The sequence below is a fragment of the Colias philodice genome, chromosome 8 (genome assembly GCF_061535455.1).
Source record: "Colias philodice isolate Cphi_HAF_F1 chromosome 8, ilColPhil1 Martin Lab GWU primary, whole genome shotgun sequence".
Taxonomy (NCBI): domain Eukaryota; kingdom Metazoa; phylum Arthropoda; class Insecta; order Lepidoptera; family Pieridae; genus Colias; species Colias philodice.
This window is the reverse complement of record NC_143093.1, coordinates 1017474-1039440: the sequence shown is the minus strand read 5'-3', so window position 1 is coordinate 1039440 and position 21967 is coordinate 1017474. Positions and strand designations below refer to the sequence as shown.

The window sequence follows — 21967 nt, the reverse complement described above, 5'->3', positions numbered from 1 at the left end:
TTAAATATTGGACGGTTTTGGTAGGACACTAGAGATGATGAAACTCGGAGTATAACAAGAAAATATCAAATACGTATTTGCATGAGATTGTCCTTGTTGTTGCAAATTTTATCGATTTCAACTTATAGTAAGACGTTAGATTAATTCGATTTTAAAACTGAAAATAGTAATCTTAATACTTGTTACTTCTTATTTGATTCTTACCTCTGTATTCGATATTTTCACAAAATTTATTTCTTTATACAATTTTTTTAATTGTATTGCAGTTGCATCCACGGGTTGATGTCAAAACAAGTTCGCGATCTAGTGGAGCGAAGTATCTTTCATTTCGCGGAGTATTTTTCATATTATTGGGTAAGCAAATTCAGACTGACCAGTATACATACTTGGAACATATTATATTTTTACATTTAAAGTAAAAATCTTTTGATATTACAAATTAAGTGAAGAGAATTTTCGTTGTAGAGAATTATTTATTTATTTAGAGAACCAATTTTAAATAAAAAATATTATGAACTCATCAATATAATTTAGTTCAAATAATTATTTTCTAAATCTTAAAAAAAAATTACACATTACGTATTAACTGTCTTATTTCACTGATATTCAGCATCATTCTATTAGTGTCATAATTTTTTTGAACAACCATTTTAACTATCTCCTCTTTTGTCTTTTGTTTACCCCCATTTTCACCCAGGAGGGCAACAAATACTCTGGCGAGTACAAAGACTACACCTACATAAAGCGACCGCTACTCCGCATCAAAGTGATCGGTCGTGCGGGTTCTACGCAATTGGCCTTCGAGCCTTCGCTGGATCACATGCGTGCGCTCATTGTTAAATGGATACATACGATAATCAATGTTAATATGCAACTGCCGAGCGTGGATAGTATTATGTATCCAGGTGGGTTATTTTCTGACAACTCTTTTGGCGTCATTTTATAATTTTCCGATTTTGCGTAGACGTAATGACAGCATTATACAGATGTTTAAATGTTTCATTTACTTTTACTAGTCACCTATTCCCACTTATGTTCCCACGTAGAATTCCTTAGTTTTTGACTACTTCAACAAAAATAAGAAATAAACATATAATTAAGATCGCACTTAAAAAATTGCCATACTTTAATAAAACTATTGGACACATAATATAATAAAGTAGGATTTTGATACGTTCCATACTTAATATTTCAAATCACAGGTTCGGCCCGCCCCAAACCGTATCTCATGTCGGTATACCCAGATGAACCCTACATGGCAGAAGTAGTGAACCAATGCACTCGATATTTTTCGCTGAACAGACCTGGACCAATCAGCTTCCTTAGCCGCTATGAAGAGTATTACTATCTGCTAGATGGTACTGCTCATGAGGATCTGCTGAAGTTTTTTGCACTGGATCCGCCGCCGTATTTGAAGGTAAGACAATCCTACTAAGAACGGCAATAACATTTTTGTCAAATATCATGGATCCTATTCCCAGTTGCATCACATAGAATGATTGTTTTCTACTTATAGAGCTAATAGTGAGAGAGTATATATAGTAGCAACAGAAAAGTTTACTGAACGTAAGGTAAGTAATCGTTTAAAATAATGTCATGTATTCTACATGACGGAACTAGTCAACCAGTGATTTACAAAGTATTTATATTTAAAATTTTATTCTGTTTTTGGTAATCTAAACTTTGTAAATTTTTTTATAGCAAAAATTTCAAACTAATTCTTCAACGCACCTTTACCTACTAAATGTATACAAAATTTCCAGGACTTCTCAGCCCAAATCCGTCAATACGAAGTCCTCCGCGACGAGATCCTCTTCCTCCGTCGCGACATTCCTCTCAACATGGTGATGCTGGACTGTGGACCGATCAATGACGTCATCTGGGATGTAGTGAACGGTCTCCGGCAGTATATCGTGGACCACTTTATTTTGTTGAACAGGAAGTGGAATAGATCGTGAGTGCATTGTGATTAGTTCTTAGGGGTGTGTTAATTTACGGCATCTTCATTGCAGAGAAAATCTTTTATTTATCGTTATGCAGTTTTGCCATTAACCCGCCATACAGTACGTTTTTTTATGAGCACGCCTTATTTATTGATAGCAGTATTCCTAGGAAAATTTTTACAGTTTTGTAAGTGTTCAGTTATAGAATTAATTTAAAAATAGTTTTACCTCTAGAAATCGATAATTTAATCCTTATTGCACTTTGTGCTTATTTTTATTTTATTTTTGACACGATTCAGTGGGCAGCTAGTTTGTATATAATAATTTTAGCAAAGACATGGTAGTAAGCCGCGTCTTCTTTCAAATTAAAAAATTCACTTTTCACGTTTTACACAACTTATTTCTCACATTTTTTAAAGGATATGCAATGTGTACGAAGAAATGGCGGCACGTGCGTCCGAAAGTCCCGAAACTACAGCACAATTAGTAGAACTGCTGGCTTACATCCTCGAGTGTAGAGATTGTTCTCTCTTTGAGCTGAGAGAGAAATCGCGCACTACGGCAGAGTATGTGCTGTTTCTTATGGAGCATGCGCATTTGTCGTGTGAGTTGGCTTTGTTTTGTACCTAATATTTTTTTTAGAAATGGCAGGGTGTAATTTTTCTGTGTAGTCTTGCTATTGGGAATACAGTAATAAGTGTTAGCAAGTTTATAATCGCACCATAAATTCCGAGTTGAATGTTCTTTGGTTACAATTTCGATTGTGCGCAATTTTGATTAATTTCCGCCTTTTTGTATTAGCATATAAGATCGAGCTTTATAAAACATGGAATGGAACAGGAATGTTTACAAAATTTGAATAAATGTATCTTATTTTCCACTCTACCTCAATGAATTCCCAATTAAATTAAATTGTTTGTCACAAATACAATCAAATACTCTATGTATTTCATTGTTTATGTTTTGATCCACAGTTGAAGACATAAACTTAAACACGCGCGTGTTCCTGTGGCCACTTGACATGGAGGACACGATAGACCTGACGCTGAAGACGCTCAACACCAAGAAGACAATGGCGGAGGACAAGCTGAGGAGCAGGTCTATAATCTAATCTTAATCTTAATCTAATATATATATATATTATAATATAAAGGCGAAAGTTTGTAAGGATGTATGGATGTATGGGTGTTTGTTACTCTTTCACGTAAAAACTACTGAACCGATTACAATGAAATTTAGCGCACATATAGAGGGTAACTTGGATTAACACATAGGATAGGTTTTATCCCGGAAATCCCACGGGAACGGGAACTATGCGGGTTTTCCTTTGAAAACGCGGGCGAAGCCGCGGGCGGGAATCTAGTACTATTATAAAGGCGAAAGTTTGTATGTATGTATGGATGTATGGATGTTTGTTACTCTTTCACGTAAAAACTACTGAACCGATTACAATGAAATTTAGCACACATATAGAGGGTAACTTGGATTAACACATAGGATAGGTTTTATCCCGGAAATCTCACGGGAACGGGAACTATGCGGGTTTTCCTTTGAAAACGCGGGCGAAGCCGCGGGCGGAAATCTAGTCTATAATAAGTAGGAGCGCAACGCCAACAAACTGTTTTACAGTTTGGCGAAAATTTGTTAAGGTTATATAGTGTTAATAAATGGTAAATTAATAAAAAAAAGGAAGGCGATCTTCGAGGAGAAGCTGAAGCGGCACGAGAAAGAACTGGAGCTGTTCCGCCGGTTCGACCCGCCGCTGCTCAACCTGGACCTGCTGCGGGAGGTCGTGGGGAAAGTGGACGAGATTAACAATAACTTGATGGTGAGTTGCGATTATCATGTGTTTACACGAGGGACTCACACATGCAACACGTGTAGTGACAAGTGTAGTTGACACATGTGACACGAACTCATACTGACAAATGTTTATGAACTATTGACACTTACACACTTGTAACGGTAACACGTGCCGCTGGCATTCAAGACGTAGACAAACGTGACACACAAACAATTGACACTTATACACTTGACGCATTACAAAAAGTACAGACGTGCCAGGAATTTTGAAACCATTTAAGGTGCCTGCAGCACTTCGAAGCTGTGCAGCACTTCTTATTTCGAAGTACGAATGACGTCAAACTTGTTTGATCTGATATTTAATTTTATAGCATTCAAATGGTTTATATAGAAAGTACGAAATATGCGGGGTTGAATCCCACCTATGATCGAGTTTTCTCTATTTTTTAAAACATTCTAGTTTTTACCCGTATATGTTACTAGGACGACAAACACGAAGCGGAGGACATAATCAGCGAGGAGACGCTGTTAGACCAGGAGGTGTCGGTGTACTTCAGCCTGCAGACCATGCTCGCGGGCATCGAGCCCTTCCACAAGCTGTGGCATACTGCCTTCGACTTTTATGATGGTTATGAGAAATGGTGCGTGTTTTTTATTCTGCATTTTTAAATGTTTTTTGTTATTGTTCGGTTGTTTGCATAAGAATAGTAGTGATTTGGTTTTGAAATGAAATAAATGTGTCAGAATTGTGGTTACAAAGTTTTATAAAAATTTATTTCACGTTCGACTTTTTTACTGTATAAAAATTTTGTATTTTTATGTAAATTTAATTTAAAATCCTATTTTTTTTAAATAGGGAAGCGTTTGACCAATTAATGAATTATAATATTAATAAGCAAATCTTTTAACGGATATTAAACGCATTATTGTAATTTCAGCTTTGAAGTCATTAACGCTACCCTATTACCACTACATGTTCTTCTCTCTTCTTATTCTTCTTATTCGTTCGTGTGTTCAGGTACCACGGTCCATTCCTCGGTCTGGACGCAGAGCAGATATCCGAAGACGTGGAGGCGTGGTGGAAGCTGCTGTACAAGCTGGGCAAGCAGCTGTTCGAGTTCCCCGGCGCCAAGCGGATAGCAGATATGGTGCGGAACAAGCTGGAGAAGTTCAAGGTGCTCGTGCCCGTGCTCTGCGCTATTTGTAATAAGGTGAGGGTAATTTGTTATTTTAATGGTCTAAAATTGTTTTAGTAAAAAAAAGACGGGTTGCACTCCGGGAGTGCCGGCAGAAGTGAAAACTTGATTATTAACGTTGAGCATGTTTGATATCCATCCGTCTTACGCTTTTTCCATCAGGTCACGTGTCCTGACGCGAGTTTAAGATTTTATACCCATTACAGAAAAAGTGCTCAACGCCGCTAAAGAAGTTTTCACTTCAATAATTATTATGGTATCTAAATATCGTAGAAGTGAATATTTGTTGAGCTACAGTTGAACAAATGTTACTGAAAACTTTGTTTATATGTTTTAGCACTTCGGAACATTTTAAAATTCGTTATCAACTTTTCAATACTGTCGACTAATGTTCTGCAACATGTTGATTCAAATTTTTGTGATAAGATTTCGCTTATGTTATAACAATGTCTTTCCTGGACAATCCGGATGAAGATACATACATCTAGTTACTAATATTACTGTTTTAATGAGATGATAGGTTACAGATAGATAAACAAACACTAACATTTAAAACTGCTATTAAAAATGTAATTATTTCTTAGCGCGCCCAGTAATAAGCACTATTAAGGGTGTTGTGCAGAATCTCTGACGTTTAACCACTAAAATTACACAGGGTATGCGCGAGCGCCACTGGGCCAAAATTAGTGAACTAGTTGGTGCCGAAGTATCACATGAACCCGGTGCATCACTTGCTGATATGGTAGAACAAGGAGTTCATGTGTACGCAGCTCAATTAGAGGAGATAGAGCAATATGCCGCTAAGGAATATGGGCTGGAGAAAGCGCTGGCCAAGATGAAGGAAGAGTGGCTTGGTGTGAAATTCGAGGTGGTTCCGTATAGGTAAGTGTTTTATTTAGTGTAAAAGTGACTTATAACAATATGCTGTGTGGTACCTAAAAGTTTGATTGTGATATAATTCTGGCGGAACACATAAACTAGCATCTTAAGTTTACAACCACAAAAAATTGGATTTATACCTTCGGGAAGTCGCTAATAGTGTATTATTGCAATGCGTAATTAGACACTCATTTCGAGCGCATAAATTTCTTGTTGGCATGGATAAAATAACTTTCAGTACTTGTAATAATAAGAATAAATAATTCCTAATTTTAAGATAAATTTTGTAATGTGTTTGGCTGTTTTTTTGGCAATAAATTTCTTTTCTTTCTTCTTTCTTCTTCTTTAATATAAATTCTACTTGTGTTTTTAAAACTTGGCCTCTATATCCCCAGGGACACAGGCGTGGGCATCCTCACAGGGCTGGACGACATCCAGCAGCAGCTGGACGACCACATCCTGAAGGCGCAGACGATGCGCGGCTCGCCCTACGTGCGCGCCTTCGAGCGGGACATGGCCGCCTGGGAGGACAAGCTCATCAGCATGCAGGACATCCTGGACCAGTGGCTGCAGGTGCACATACGTATTGCATTGTGCTCTTAAACTTTAGCCACAGAATACATAATAGTAGCTAAACGCTACAGAACGGACACTCTACGCCTCCCGCCAAAATTAAACACTTGCCTCACCCCGCACGATCAGGCTATAAATGGCCCGCATTTTTCTGCAAGGACGATATGCAACGAAGATTGACAACATTAATCAAATTGACTTAAAGTAATTTTATTATTTTGGATTTGTGATTATCGTTTTTCGTAGAAAATGGTTAGATATTGTTCTGTTTACGGATGTATTTCATCAGAAAAACGCGAATTTTTTTTTACGCTAGTCACAAATGTGCCAACCATAAAGCGTTAACACACACATTTGTAGTCTCTACAGTGTGACTGTCAAAACGATAATTTTGTGTGGAGTGTCCGGGGTGTGCTCTAACTTTACCACCGATCGACCAAATAATTTTTCTACTACTTCACCCCCCTCAACCCTCCTTTATGGCATCACCTCAAATTTCACCATGTCAGCTAGCAAAGCACTTCTAAATATAAATATCCAACTACAAGATAAATGCTCATTTTATATCATTCTGTTAGGTTGACTTATCGGCTTCCTTTTATCATCACAAGTAACCAAAATTAAGATTTTTGAAGTGAAATTTCTTTAGGTGCGTTATGAGTAAAATTTCAAGGTCGCGTCATGACAAAACCGTCACGTCATGGAGTAAGGCGAAGATTTTGGTATTTTTGAATCTTGTCAAAGAAGTTTCACTTCTGACACGTGTGCTCGGTACAAACGTTCATTTTTATGTTTAATGTATTAAAGATGAAAAATAATATAATTTCATTGACAAGTAATTATTTATTGCATGCAACATAGTAATGTTTACAAGTTATTTATTGGAAATAATGATAATTTTTAAATAAGTAAAAGATCAAAAAATTGTCAGTAAAAACTAAAAAGTATTTCTTATTATGTTTCTACATCCTACAATACATTATTTTTTATATGTAAGAACAAACACATAACTAATGACGTTTCATATACTATACTTATATGTATATATATTTGCAGTGCCAAGCTACCTGGATGTATCTCGAACCGATCTTCTCCTCGGAAGACATAATGCGTCAAATGCCAACCGAAGCGCGTAACTTCCGTGACGTGGACAAAGAATGGCGCACCATAATGGGGGCAACACAGAAGGATCCCATGGTGCTGACAGCTACCGACTTCCCGGGGCTGCTGAAGAAGCTGAGATATAATAATGCCCTGTTGGATGATATACAGCGGGGACTCAATGATTATCTGGAGAAGAAACGGCTGTTCTTCCCCAGGTTTGTTTTTGAATAAAATAAGAGTAGAATTAAAAAGAGTAAACACTTTTTCTTATTAATTTTAACTTTTACAAGTGTTCGAATAGCTTTTATTTAAACTATCATCGATTGAGAAGGTCGTTTTTAGCAATGGAAATCTGTAAGAAATTCGAAAAATCTTGATAAAATAAACGCGAGTAAATTCAATCATATCTTCTTCATTATTCGACATCTTTTATTTTGTTGAATACTTTGCAAAGAATTTTGAAAATTCATCTAATTGGCCATAATATGCCAAAATATATTATATTTTTAAAACTATTTTTATATACCAATCACCAATCAAGATATTATGATTTTTTTTAATGTATAGTCGTAGTTACTTTAGTTCTATTAATTCCCAAGCTCTTCAATGTATTCTTTCAAATAGATTCTTCTTCCTATCAAACGACGAACTGCTCGAGATACTCTCGGAGACGAAAGACCCGATGCGAGTACAACCGCATCTCAAGAAGTGTTTCGAGGGGATCTACACGTTGGACTTCAATGCTAATAAGGAAATAATTGGCATGGCGTCCTCTGAAGGGGAAATTGTTAAGCTGTCGTCTAGTATACAGCCGGCTGATGCTAAGGTGAATGTTACTTCATACTAAATTTACAACTATAAATTAGACTACTACTACTATAAATTCAAATGGAATGACTATATTTGTAGGATTTTAGTTTATGAAGAGACAAAGACATTTCATTGAGAATATGAAAACAGTCACATCTTCACAATGTACCATATCGTATATCAAATTAGCAGAATTGCAAAAGCGGAATAATTTTATGTAGTTACAATTTTGCTATTTAATAAAAACTCTGCGTCCTTTTTATGCAGAATAGTTGCTGTTCTTAATGTCATCTAACTCACTTTATAACATTTTAGTGCCATTTTTATCCCAAAATTTTTTGTTCAAACTACTTTTCACCCCACCAGGGCATGGTAGAGCGCTGGCTGCAGCAGCTGGAGCACCAGATGATGGTGAGCCTGCGGGACGTGGCCTCTGAGGCCATCACAGCATACACCCTCACAGAGCGGACCGAGTGGGTGCTGTGTTGGCCCGGACAGATTGTACAGGCGGGCTCCTGTGTGCAGTATACCACTGAGGTAGGTATACAGCTAGGTTTTATCGAAAAAACATCGAAATTCTTTTTAAAACTAGACTGACGTTTGGGTATTAAAATATTTATGTCTTTCTTTCTCTTTGGAGTTGTATGATTCATTCATGTCAATTAAAACTTTCTTTCGTGGTATTAATATTTGAGGTAGTTACATAGATGGATGTTTTGGAAAAAGTATTGATGTTTGTATCCACTTGACTAATAATCGCTTATTAAGGGGTCGCCAAAACATGTCCCAGTGATGTTGAACAAAACATTCGATCAAATTAATACCTTATTTCGTGGTAGTAATGTTTAAAGTCTATTGTATTGTTAATTAGAAAACTCTGCCTAAATCACGCGTAGGTAGAGTTTCGCTTCGGACAAATTTTAAGTTTTGTTATTTTGTTGTTTATTTTTAGTTTCTTAAAAATTAATACAGTTCATTTGGCGCTATTGTTATTTATAACGTTAACGTTACGTAATTATACACTTGGAACTTAGCTATAGTAAAATTTACTATAATATTAATATTATAGTAAATTTTACTATAGCTAAGTTCCAAGTTTATAATTTTAATGATCAGTCTCTTTGCAATTTCCACGAGCATTCATAATTTGGACCTTATTACCAGGCAATAGAGGCGATCAACACTACAAGTTTACCCGAGCTGATCGCGCACAGCACAGAACAGATCACGGGGCTGGTGTACCTGGTGCAGGGCGAGCTGGAGCCCGGCAACCGCATCACTGTGGAGGCGCTCATCGTGCTGGACGTGCACGGTGAGTGCTCTGCCAATGTGGACCTTATTGTGAGGCAATATAGACGAGTTTGGCACAGCAGATCGCGCACAGCACGCAACAGATTGTGCCAGACGTGCATGGTATAGAATAAGCTGGTCTTTTTAGCTTTAGGTCCATCTATATGCCAGGTCTTTAGGCAGATGAGGAAGGTGCAATAAATTTTCATTTTCAAATTTTTATTTCATTGGTGTTTTTGGTGAGCTTCCTTTTTTATTTTTGACCGTCAACAGCATTTATGGTGGTAAGAATAATATAAGTTTAGCAGATTAAATAATTAATTGCTAGATATTCCAGTAGTAAATGTGCTACAAATAATACCAGCTATCAAGTTTGAAAAAAAAAGTTAAAAGCATTCCGTTTCACCTTACACTTTTACAAACTTCATATAGATCACTGAATTGAAATGCAACATTGCAACAATTAGAATTGCTTGATTAAATCTGAAAGTACAAAAAAATATATCTTTTTGTGCATACAAGTGTGATGCACACAAAGACTTAAAACAGTAACATAAACTAATTTATATAGCTATAAAACAAAACTAGGACAATTCTTTTAACCATCTATCTCTTACCAGGTCGTTCCATCCTAGAAGAGATGGAAGAGAAGCAAGTCCGTGACATAACAGACTTTAACTGGATTTCACAACTCCGCTACTACTGGCGCGGTGATCGGATGATCTGCTCCATGATAACCACAGATGTAGAGTACGGGTTCGAGTACCTGGGCAACACTGGCAGGCTGGTGGCTACGCCGCTCACTGATAGGTGTTATAGGTAAAGTATGTAAAATAAAAAAATAAGACGTGTGGCACTCGGGGACTGCCGCGGTAAAGCTATTGCATGCTATGCCTTCAAGCCACACCTCCGCGCCCGTCCCCGTGGGGAGCGTGAGGTTTTTTCGTTACGGAATTTCTCGATTCGATCCCCGCGCTCTAGGCCCGCGATAGAAGCTATGCAATATCTTAATAAGATTTCATCTTTTCCGATGCTGGAAAATCTTTTCGCCGCGCTTGAAATGTGTCGGCACTTTGTATATTTTCTTTAAAAGCTGGCAAACCATCAACAATAGTATTGTGGGTGTATAAACACCGACAGGCTACCCCTAAGTTTATTCAGTCATCAAAAGTCCAATATTATTTCCATCTCATCGAGCATTTTATTTGAATATTTTATACAACACGGGTTCAAACATATTTCAAATCAAAGTTCTAATAAATCAGATTTTTTAATGTGAAGCTGCCAGGACCTACAACTCGATAATAAAACCTTTCTCAATTCAAAAGTACCACATTTTCCCTGGTATATAACCCTGATGTATAAATCATACAATCAAAATGTTATTTATTTATATATTTATTATTTACGAAATAATTATTTATAGATTTTATTCAATTTAAAGCAAAATGTACCCAAATGTAATGTACCATCACCATAAAATATGTAATCCTATGGTTTTGCGGGTTGTCCGGCAGAAATCGCTTACAGCGATAAGACCGCCCTGTACATATTTTAACTTGTATCGCTTTCATTTTATAATCCTGTATGTGTGTGCAATAAAGAATTTTTCATTCATTCATAAATCCAATACCAATTTGCAGGACACTAATGAGCGCCCTAAAACTGAACCTGGGCGGAGCCCCCGAGGGTCCAGCAGGCACGGGCAAGACGGAGACCACGAAGGACCTGGCAAAGGCCGTCGCCAAGAAGTGCGTGGTCTTCAACTGCTCGGATGGACTGGATTATAAGGCGCTGGGGAAGTTCTTTAAGGTACACTTTATCTTTAACTAGCTTCCGCCCACGACTTTGTACGTGCATCCCCGTTTTTCTCCGTTCCCGCAAGAATTTCGGGAAATCCTTTCTTAGCGGATGCCTACGTCCTAACATCTACCTGCATGCCAAATTTCAGCCCGATACGCCCAGTGGTTTGGGCTGTGCGTTGATAGATCACTATATCAGTCACCTTTGAGTTTTATATATTATATAGATGCTATTCTAATAAAGTCACTCGTTAATATAAATGATATTATAATAAGGGCCGATTTTTCAATGCTTAGATAAAACTTACCCGGCCAATAAAGTATTACACGATAATATTAAAATGTCACGTAAACTGTCAAATACGGGCAATTAGAATACGTTTTTAAAATGGTAGTTTTATACATTATTCGACGAATAAGTTTTAACCAAGGATTGAAAAATCAGCCCTAAGCCAAATAAGCTTTTACTTTTTGAGTTAAAAATAAATCAAGTGGTGATAAGGGAATAATCATTTTTTTACACTTTAAAAATAAAGTGAAGAGCATTCAGGTCAACATTGTGTAAATCTCATAATTGTGACGGATCTAAATGATTTCTTGTATTTTATTGTGTTTGATTTTACGCGATAATAAATCGTGTTTAAAATCCGTTAAATGCTTTAATTTCGAAATGATTTCTTACGTACTGCCATTACCATTTGTGCTACGCTGATAAAATACGGTTTTGACAATTTGAAATAACGAAGTTACAGTATAACAACGAATAATCTAAAATTTCCAGGGTCTAGCGCAATCTGGTGCCTGGGCGTGCTTCGACGAGTTCAACCGCATCGAGCTAGAAGTCCTATCAGTTGTGGCTCAGCAGATCCTGTCTATCCAGCTGGCAATTCTACGCAGGGACAAGCGGTTCATCTTTGAGGGCACGGAGATTAGTTTGAATCCGACTTGCTCTGTGTTTATTACTATGAATCCTGGGTAATTGTTTATTTAATTAATGTTTTTTTTTACTTGTTCTTCTCTAATCACAAAAAACATAGCACTTTTCCTTGCTCTACTTAAGTCGAACGATGAACTCAAGTTAAAATTTACCATTATTATGCAGTTTATACTGGCTGAATCACTGATAGTCCGAATTAAAATATCACCTCCTCATGCATTTTATATAAAATTGTACCCTAAATTATGTATGTATGTTTTTGTTCGCAAAGAGGAAAATAACGTTTTACAGGTACGCCGGACGAACAGAATTGCCAGACAATCTAAAAGTGCTATTCCGCACGGTGGCCATGATGGTACCTGATTACGCCATGATCGGTGAGATCACGCTTTATTCCAACGGATTTGTCAATGCTGGCCCGTGAGTTTTATTATAACATATTATACCTATGTTAAAAAAGTCCTTAGCTGTATTTATCTTTCTGTCTGTTTGCAATAATCTCAAAAGCTAATCCATCGATTTTCATTTTCACCTATGGAAAGATTGGTTCTCTGGCAATCTCGAGGAAGATTTTACTATATAAGCATATACTTTTTGATTATAATATTGTATTAGAATCATTCGTTAGAAGATCTGCTAAAATCCATTTGGAAGCTTTATTCATAGCGGTTTCGCTTCCTATTAACAGTTCTTTTCGTATCAAAACTTTTGTCAATAATTCAATAAGACTTAAGAAGGACTTAAGAAGCACTTTCCCACCACTTTCCAGTCTAGCCCGCAAGATAGTGCAAGCGTACAAGCTCTGTTCGGAGCAACTATCCTCCCAGAACCACTACGACTACGGCATGCGAGCGGTCAAGTCGGTGCTACTCGCCTCCGGGGCGCTCAAGAAGAACTATCCCGATAAAGATGAGGCACAGTTGGTGTTGAGGGCCATTATTGATGTCAATATGCCCAAGTTTTTGTCGCAGGTTAGAAATATGACGCGAAATTAAGTGTTTTATCGCTGCTTTGTATTTGCTCTTATCAAGTTCAAATTCGATTTCAAAAAGATTCATTGTGCTCGTTCGATGATTTTATCGTATAAAAATTATAAAAGTTCGGAAGTAGTTATAGAAGTGTTAGCAGTATAAGAATCTTAACAGCTATCGCTCGATAGAGTACAAGAGAGAAGCTTGAGTGATTGTTATTTAGTAATTAATATTTTTATATTGATCCAAAACAGTGTTCTCCTGATCGTACTATCCTATTCTAACCGTCAAGACAGTGTCATCAGTGTAACTGTCGTTCGGTATAAAGTGCTTGAAACATCGAAATACATAATGAAATAATATGCATTTTCTTAAAATTTATTAGGACGTACCCCTATTCACCGGGATATACTCTGATCTATTCCCGGGCGTGGAAATCCCGCAACCAGATCGCGCGGAGTTACTCAAGTGTATCAACAAAGAACTGGACAAGAGAAACCTGCAGCCCACCGAGTGGTATCTGGAGAAGATAATACAGGTAGGGGTTAAGTCTCTATATTTCCTCACAAAAAAGGGGCTTGAATCTATATGCATTTTGGTTATTTTTTTAAATTTCTTATACATTTTAAATTCCAAGTAACAAAGAAGTGGCAAAGTGGATATTGGAAAAGAGAATCTTTAAAATAAATTTGAGTTTGGTAAATTTTGTGCCCCTTTGTTTGCTTGTACATAAAAAAAGTTTTCACTCGCGGCTTAGCCCTCTGATATTTATCTCGTAATAACACTCTCTCACTCGTCTCACACACAGTTAGACTACATTTTTTTTACATGTTTACGTAATATTATATGTATATTTAACTGCGTTATTTATAACTATCTCCTATGCTATTCTATACAATAATTAAATATTGTAGATATACGAAATGATGCTAGTCCGTCACGGGTTCATGATAGTGGGTCCCCCCATGGGTGGTAAGACACAAGCCTACCAGAGCCTCGCGGAATCTCTCCGGGCGTTACAATTGATGAAGCCTCCGCCAAGGCATAAGGAGTTTGGTGCGATATACCGGATTATTAACCCGAAAGCGATCACTATGGGACAGCTGTATGGCTGCTTCGATCCCGCTAGTCATGAATGGTTAGTATGTTATGTTTAAGGGTGCTTTTTCACCAGATAACACATTCTTCGCTATACATCCTCGCACATATCTAGTGGAAAGCACCCTTAGGGTGGATTTGAATAGTCAATCTTTGTTCGTTTTCTTATTGATGCTACTACTTCCACTTATACTGATTCTACTATAATTATATTCTTTTTTGTATTTAACTTCTTTTTTCTATTGAAGTGAAACTTCTTTCGGCGTGTTTAGAGTAAAATCAACGTCGGTTTTGGGTATCTTTGAATATTGCTGAAGAAGTTTCACTTCTGACACATGTGCTCGGCAAACACGCTCTTTTTGAACATAATATTTCTCAATATAAAATTAACTCAGGTCAGACGGCGTGCTAGCGATAGCGTTCCGCGAATACGCAATGTCTATAACAAGAGATCGTAAATGGATACTATTCGACGGGCCCGTGGACGCGGTGTGGATAGAGAACATGAACACCGTGCTAGATGATAACAAGAAGCTGTGCCTGATGAGTGGCGAGATTATACAGGTGATGGTGATGGTGGTGGCTGGTGATGGTTGGCGGTGATTGCTGATGGATGGTGGTGATTGGTGATGTGTGCATGATGTGATTGGTGGTGGCACACACATAACTTGACTCACAATTATCGACATATTTCATCAGACTCGCTATCGACAGTTAAAATGTCGTCAATAAATTTCCTATTGTATGAAACGTTCATTGAAATTATTATTTGGTGGTATGTAGTAATTTTCAAAGTCTATTGTGTCGTTTATTTAAAAATTCTGCTTGACGCGCAGACTGATATATTTTTGAAATATAATATAGTTATATAATTAAAATTGAAATTTGCAGGATACATTATTCATTATTCATTAATAAAATAAAGTTAATACGAAATTAGTGCTATTCTTTTCAATTTACCTTACAGATGACAAACAAAATGAATCTAATATTCGAACCTGCGGATTTAGAGTTCGCGTCACCCGCCACTGTGTCACGCTGTGGTATGATCTATATGGAGCCTGAGCAATTGGGTTTGTATCCAAATGTTATGCAGTGAATTCAATTTATTTCCTACTAGCTGTGCTCCGCGGTTTTTCTCGCAGTGCTCTGTTCCTGTTGGTCGTGTTCGTGATGATATATAGCATATAGCCTTCCTCGATAAATGGGCTATCTAACAGCGAAAGAATTTTCAAATCGGACCAGTAGTTCCTGAGATTAGCGCGTTCAAACAAACAAACTGTTCAGTTTTATAATATTAGTATAGATTCTATTTTTTCAATTCCAATCCAGATAACTACGATGTTTTAATGTCGTTTCCAAACGTATTCAATATCCAAAGAATACGAAAAATTAGTAAATGTTGGTGGTAAGCAAATTGCATCGCCCATACACGACCATAACAAGTGTGTTTGATATTATCCAGTCCACAATTTTTAAACTATTACAATTATTGAAGTGAAAACTTCTTTAGCGGCGTTGGGTATAAAATCTTAAACTTGCGTCAGGACACGTGGCCTGATCGAAAAAGCGTAAGACGGATTTTTTTTACCCCTTATATTCCATGCGTAAGACATAGGATACCATTCCAAAATATCAAACATGCTGAACGTTAATAATCAAGTTTTCACTTCTGCCGGCACTCCCGGAGTGCAACCCGTCTTTTTTTTAAATATTCTACATCATACCATTATCAACTTTAAGGGCTACAACATAGAGTCTATTCCAGGTTGGCGTGCGTTCCTCCAATCATACAATACACACCTCAGCAAGAAGCTGATCCCGGAACAGTTTGAACTGATCCAGGAGTTAATTGACTGGCTGGTTCCCGCCATGTTTGAGTTCATGCAGGCCAAGTGCACGCACTTTGTGCAAGTGGGCGAGATACACCAGTTTTATGTGAGATTTGTGAATTTATAACACGTTTTATTTTAATATCTATTGATTGGATTTGGTAACCTATTAAAAACTCGAATTTCTATTACCCGAATCTTAAAACCCCGAAAACGGTTGTTAGAACTTTTAAAAGACAGATGTAATGAATGACAAATTTTCAAAATTCCTTTTTTAATTTCCCAGATGAATCAATTTCCAGATGCACCAAAACCAGATTTTTAAAAAGTATTTTTTTGTTTACCGTATTCTCATAATACAGATCTCATTATACCAGATTCTCAAAATACTTTTTTTTGTTTCCCATCGTACCATTTTCCAAATAAATTATTTCCAAATTTTCATAATCTTTTTATTTGGTTCCCATATAATCGTATAACAGATAAACTATTGCCAGATTTTCATAATCTTTTTATTTGATTTCCATACAATCGTGATTATACCTTTACTATCGACTGAAAATAAACATTGTTAGTAAGTAAATTTATTGTTTTACTTGTCCATTACAGACCGGTTTTAGTGACAAAGTCGACTCAGTAGGTTAGGTTAGGTTTGAACTGTGACCCCCCATGCACGAGCCGAGCGAGCGAAGCGAGCGTGCCGCGGCAGCGGCCGGCGAGTGCCAGAACCGACTCGCTATTGTTTTACTTGGCCATTACAGAAAGGTTTAAGTGTCAAATTCGACTCAGTAGGTTAGGTTAGGTTTGAACTGTGACCCCCCATGCACGAGCCGAGCGAGCGAAGCGAGCGTGCCGCGGCAGCGGCCGGCGAGTGCCAGAACCGACTCGCTTTTGTTTTACTTGGCCATTACAGAAAGGTTTAAGTGTCAAATTTGACTCAGTAGGTTAGGTTAGGTTTGAACTGTGACCCCCCCATGCACGAGCCCAGCGAGCGAAGCGAGCATGCCGCGGCAGCGGCCGGCGAGTGCCAGAACCGACTCGCTATTGTTTTACTTGCCCATTACAGAAAGGTTAAAGTGTTAAAATCTATTCAGAAGGTTAGGTTAGGTTCGTGCTGCGTCCCCCTGGAAGGATTACGTTTTGCTGGATATCGTTTATTTGAATTTCAAAAATCTGGACATTGTGTGCCTGTATATCAATTAACTGTATTTCAAAAATTTGTGTTTTAAAAATCTGGCTTTCGTGCATATGGATTACGGTCATCTGGATTTAGTGCATTTAGATTTCGTATGTCTGGAACTCATTCGTCTGGATTGTAAAACGTCGTACAAATAAAGAAATGGGCAAATGAAATTCGGAGTTGCGATTATATGGCAAACAAAACTTCGAAATTTTAAAATTCGGGGTTATGAAAAAATGTCCAAACGTTTTCTGGATTATGATATTCGGAATATTAAAATTCGAGATTAAGATAGGTAACCATTGGATTTGTCTTACTTTATCAATAGGTGCTTTTATTGGTGATTCCAGAGTGACTACATAAATTTATGAAATAAACTTGCACGTTATTTTAACGATATAATAGTAGAAATAGCTGCTTCTTTTAAACAAGGGCTTACCATTTCAGTTGATATTAATAATCAATGAATCTCTAATTACCCGATGAACATAATAACAACTTCGCGTTTTTACTTAATAAATTTCATGGTTTATTTACTATCCCAGTCGTTCACCCGTCTGTTCACGTGTCTACTGGAAGGCGAGACGCAGTTCAGCACGATGTGGCTGCAGTGTACTTTTGTGTTCGCGCTGCTCTGGGGCATCGCACCTTCTATCAATGGTTAGTAGATATGATGATATTTTAAGCAACTGTTTCTTAAGTTCTTTGGAATTAAAAATAAGAAGATTGATAGATCTAAAAAATAGATAGAATATTATTAGGGAAAAGTGCAAAAATAGCGAGGATAATATTATTTTTAGAGAATTTGGTGTCAATTGAAAAATTCAGTCATTATTTACGTATTTTCCACAGTTACTAGGATATATTATAAGAATAAAAAAATCCACCTGTATTTAAATATTATCTCACCATCTCAGGTGAAAGTAGCATAGCGTTTGACACATTCTTCCGAAAACTGCCTAGATTAAAGTTAATATTTTGTATTCTCTATATTCTGACATTATTCCATCACAGGTGAAAGTCGAAAAGCATTCGACACGTTCTTCCGCAAGCTCCTAGACGGTAGCAACGCGGCGTACCCCAAGCCGAAGTCGTTCAAACTGACCAAGAACCAGCTGTTCCAGGACAAGGATACGGTGTTTGATTATGTGTATGATAAGAGAAACAACGGCACCTGGATACCCTGGGTCGAGCTGGAGAAGGAGGCGCCTCTACCGCCTACTGCTAAGGTATTAGAAAAAAGAAAATAGGGTTGGGATAATTGCTGTATGGAACTTTGGTTTCTTATGATGAATGACGTGTTCTACAGGTGTAAAAGAGACTATTATGGGGAGAAAACAGCAAAACTATTTTTCGTTCTTTTATGAAAAATAAATAATGTCCCAAATTTTTAAGCAAAACTTACAACGATAGAGTTCCTATTGACAGTAGGGAAATAATTTTTCTGTTCCGTATACCCTTTAATTTCAGGTGAACGACTTAATAATCCTCACCAATGAGAACGCCTGTCTTCGCTTCTTCGTATCCAAGATGGTGAAGTCAAAGATTCCAATCTTACTGGTGGGCCCCACGGGAACCGGGAAGTCTTCGCTAGTGCTCAACTTCCTCCTGTCATTGCCCAAGGAAAAGTATATCACTAATACGATTAATTTCTCGGCTAGGACTACCGCGAATCAGGTCAGTATTTCTAGCCAAATTTTTATTATAACTTCTGGAAACTTATAAAGTTAATGGAGACGCTTTTATTTTAAATCAGAGTAACAACTAAGTATTTTTTTATTTTATATTTAACCCAGTTTGAACAATTTATTTTCAGACGCAAGATATAATAATGTCAAAAGTTGATAGACGAAGAAAAGGAGTGTTTGGTCCATCTATGGGTAAAAAGGTATGTACTCAGCTGAATATTTGAAAAAGAAAATGACTATGATTTGCTGATATAATATCATCAGATATTAGTAACAAAAGATGTTAAAACGCCCCGCAATGTAGTCATGGATAAACTGATTTTCAATATACAGGATGTCCCGCATATAGTATACTATGCTCAATGGCAAGTTTTTCATACGCTTATTATGTAAAAATAATCTACATAAAATACGACGCATATTTTTTCCCTATTAGATGACTTTATAAAACTTTGCCAATCGTGTTTAACAATTTCTTTATAATTTCGATAGATAGATGTCTAGATTGATCGAACTATTTTTTGACTAAAATTAGTTTTCAATTGCACATGAGTGAGATAGCTGATTGTTTGATCCAATTAATTCAGTTTATTAAAAAAAATATTACAATTATACTTAACTAGCTAGATATTAGTAGGATAGGATAATAGTAAGATAAGATTACTGCTTATTTTATGTTAGTTTTTATTCCAAGGATAATTTTTTATTTCTTTCAGTGTGTCCTCTTCGTGGACGACCTGAGCATGCCGCAGAAGGAGCAGTGGGGCGCGCAGCCGCCGCTGGAGCTGCTGCGGCAGTGGATCGACCACGGCCACTGGTACGACCTCAAGGAGATGGCGCGCCAGGAGCTGGTGGACGTGGTGCGTGTAGGGTGTGCTGGGCTTGTGGGGATACAGGGTGCTCAGTTTGATGTAGCTAACAGTCAGCGAAATGTCTATTTAAATGGTCCACTGTTTTCGAGATAAGCAGGAACACGCAGGATGACATATTTTTGAGCATCTGAATATATTATAATGTCAAACTGAAAATTCTTCTAAATTTGGTCCAACGATTAAGGAGATTTGGGAGAAAAATATAAAAGTAGATATGTGTTTTGTTAAATGTTGTTTTATAAGATCCATTCACTTGTTTCAGAAATGAGCACTAACAAACAGACATTCCTTCAATCCGTCTATAAATTAAAACCACCCTCAACTTATAAGTTGTATACAATGATTCCAGCTGTTCGTCTCAGCGATGCTACCTCCAGGTGGTGGGTCCAACCTGATCTCGTCACGACTAACACGTCACACAGTGCTCATCACACTCGACTCGTTTGAAGATAACACCCTTAACAAGATCTTCGGTACGATCATGGATTGGCACTTTGCGAAGGGATTCAGTGATACACTGGCTAGACAGAGCAAGGTGAGTGCTATAAAGTTCATTATTGCTATCATTATTACTTTACTTAAAGTAATTTATAAAAAAGTCCTACTGACTATTTGTATGTTTGTGCTCCTCTGAAATAGTTAATTGGTGGGTAGATTTAATTTTGTAAATTTATGCATTGCTTTGATGATTTAAATGAACTTTTAAGCCTGCCAGGAATAAAAAATTCATTGCGATATAACTTGACAATCTTGTGTATTAGCAACTTTTTGATTCTACTACTGTTCGAAAAATATATTCCTTACCACAGAGCGTAGTCAGCGCGACCATGGAGGTCTACAAATCCGTCACCCTCCAATTCCTCCCAACACCCAGCAAGTGCCACTATCTGTTCAACTTGCGCGACTTCGCACGCGTCATCAAGGGCGTGCTGCTCGTGCCCGCGTCACACATGCGTGACGTTAACAAGCTCGTGTTGTTGTGGATACATGAGACGTATCGCGTGTTCTACGATAGATTGGTGGACGATGCGGATAGGTATGATGGTCACACCCAACACAACATGCAACACGCTGTAACACATCACAGTGTGCCGCAACACGCGACAACACGCCGCGACACGTCGTATCACACCACAACGTTCGTAACAAGTCGTAACCCACCGCAAAACCATAACACGTGGTATGACGCCGTAACACGTCTTAACACGCTACAACACGCCGTAACACGCCACAACATGCTACAACACGCCGTAACACGCCACAACACGCCTTAACACGCCGTAACACGCCACAAAACGTCGTAACACGTTATAACACGCAACAACCATCAGCAACGGAATTTGTATTTTTTATTGTTATACTAACACAACATATTGCACCCTTATTATCTAACCCATAAGGCTCAAATTATTCGACGTGGTCTACAAAGCGGTGTACGCGAACTACCGCGTGCACATGGACCAAGTGCTGACGGAGTTGGGCTACGTGCCCGAAGGCGAGAAATGCGCGAACAAACATGCGGCGAATATATTCTTTGGCAACTATATGGAGCCGGACGCTGATCCTAAGATTTATGACCAGGTATGTGGGCTGAATATTGCTAGATGATTTTGTGTGACCCTGTTTTTGACCAGTTAAATTTAGTTCTGGGTGTATTTTCGACAGAAAGAGGGTGGGTTTGTTTTATTAAATTGATTGAATCGTTGAATAAATGGTTATTAAGATGTTGTGATGTGAGTGTTTTTAACTGACTTCAAAAAAGGAGGAGATTCTCAATTCGATCGATATATATTTTTATATTAATTTAATTTGGATGAAGTTCAACTTTTTTATATTGAGAAAGTCTATCCATAAACGTGTACAAGTAAATTTTGAATTGAATATTAAAAAAAATAATAATTGTGTACTCGTTTATGTACTCAATACAAGATATCATCGATCTTCTCTAATAGCTAGAATATATACTAGCTGAATATACTGTATGTATGT

At 37.4% G+C, this 21967-nt stretch overlaps 1 protein-coding gene across 1 annotated transcript in view; it reads left to right on the top strand.

The window, feature by feature from the left end:
- The window catches only part of Dnah3 (dynein heavy chain 3, axonemal), a 52406-nt gene that overhangs the window by 3924 nt on the left and 26515 nt on the right, over positions 1–21967 (top strand). The window contains exons 9-41 of the mRNA XM_089697678.1: positions 267–354; positions 698–905; positions 1203–1417; positions 1764–1954; positions 2363–2547; positions 2918–3041; positions 3633–3771; positions 4230–4387; positions 4765–4957; positions 5598–5824; positions 6217–6394; positions 7451–7713; positions 8123–8324; positions 8675–8845; positions 9473–9620; positions 10219–10417; positions 11242–11410; positions 12182–12375; positions 12629–12757; positions 13107–13308; positions 13694–13846; positions 14223–14446; positions 14802–14970; positions 15374–15479; positions 16175–16344; positions 17964–18078; positions 18433–18647; positions 18889–19095; positions 19235–19306; positions 19823–19966; positions 20328–20513; positions 20788–21014; positions 21379–21559. Coding sequence (XP_089553804.1) covers positions 267–354; positions 698–905; positions 1203–1417; positions 1764–1954; positions 2363–2547; positions 2918–3041; positions 3633–3771; positions 4230–4387; positions 4765–4957; positions 5598–5824; positions 6217–6394; positions 7451–7713; positions 8123–8324; positions 8675–8845; positions 9473–9620; positions 10219–10417; positions 11242–11410; positions 12182–12375; positions 12629–12757; positions 13107–13308; positions 13694–13846; positions 14223–14446; positions 14802–14970; positions 15374–15479; positions 16175–16344; positions 17964–18078; positions 18433–18647; positions 18889–19095; positions 19235–19306; positions 19823–19966; positions 20328–20513; positions 20788–21014; positions 21379–21559 — 5752 coding nt within the window. The remainder of the gene's footprint in view (positions 1–266; positions 355–697; positions 906–1202; positions 1418–1763; positions 1955–2362; positions 2548–2917; positions 3042–3632; positions 3772–4229; positions 4388–4764; positions 4958–5597; positions 5825–6216; positions 6395–7450; positions 7714–8122; positions 8325–8674; positions 8846–9472; positions 9621–10218; positions 10418–11241; positions 11411–12181; positions 12376–12628; positions 12758–13106; positions 13309–13693; positions 13847–14222; positions 14447–14801; positions 14971–15373; positions 15480–16174; positions 16345–17963; positions 18079–18432; positions 18648–18888; positions 19096–19234; positions 19307–19822; positions 19967–20327; positions 20514–20787; positions 21015–21378; positions 21560–21967) is intronic.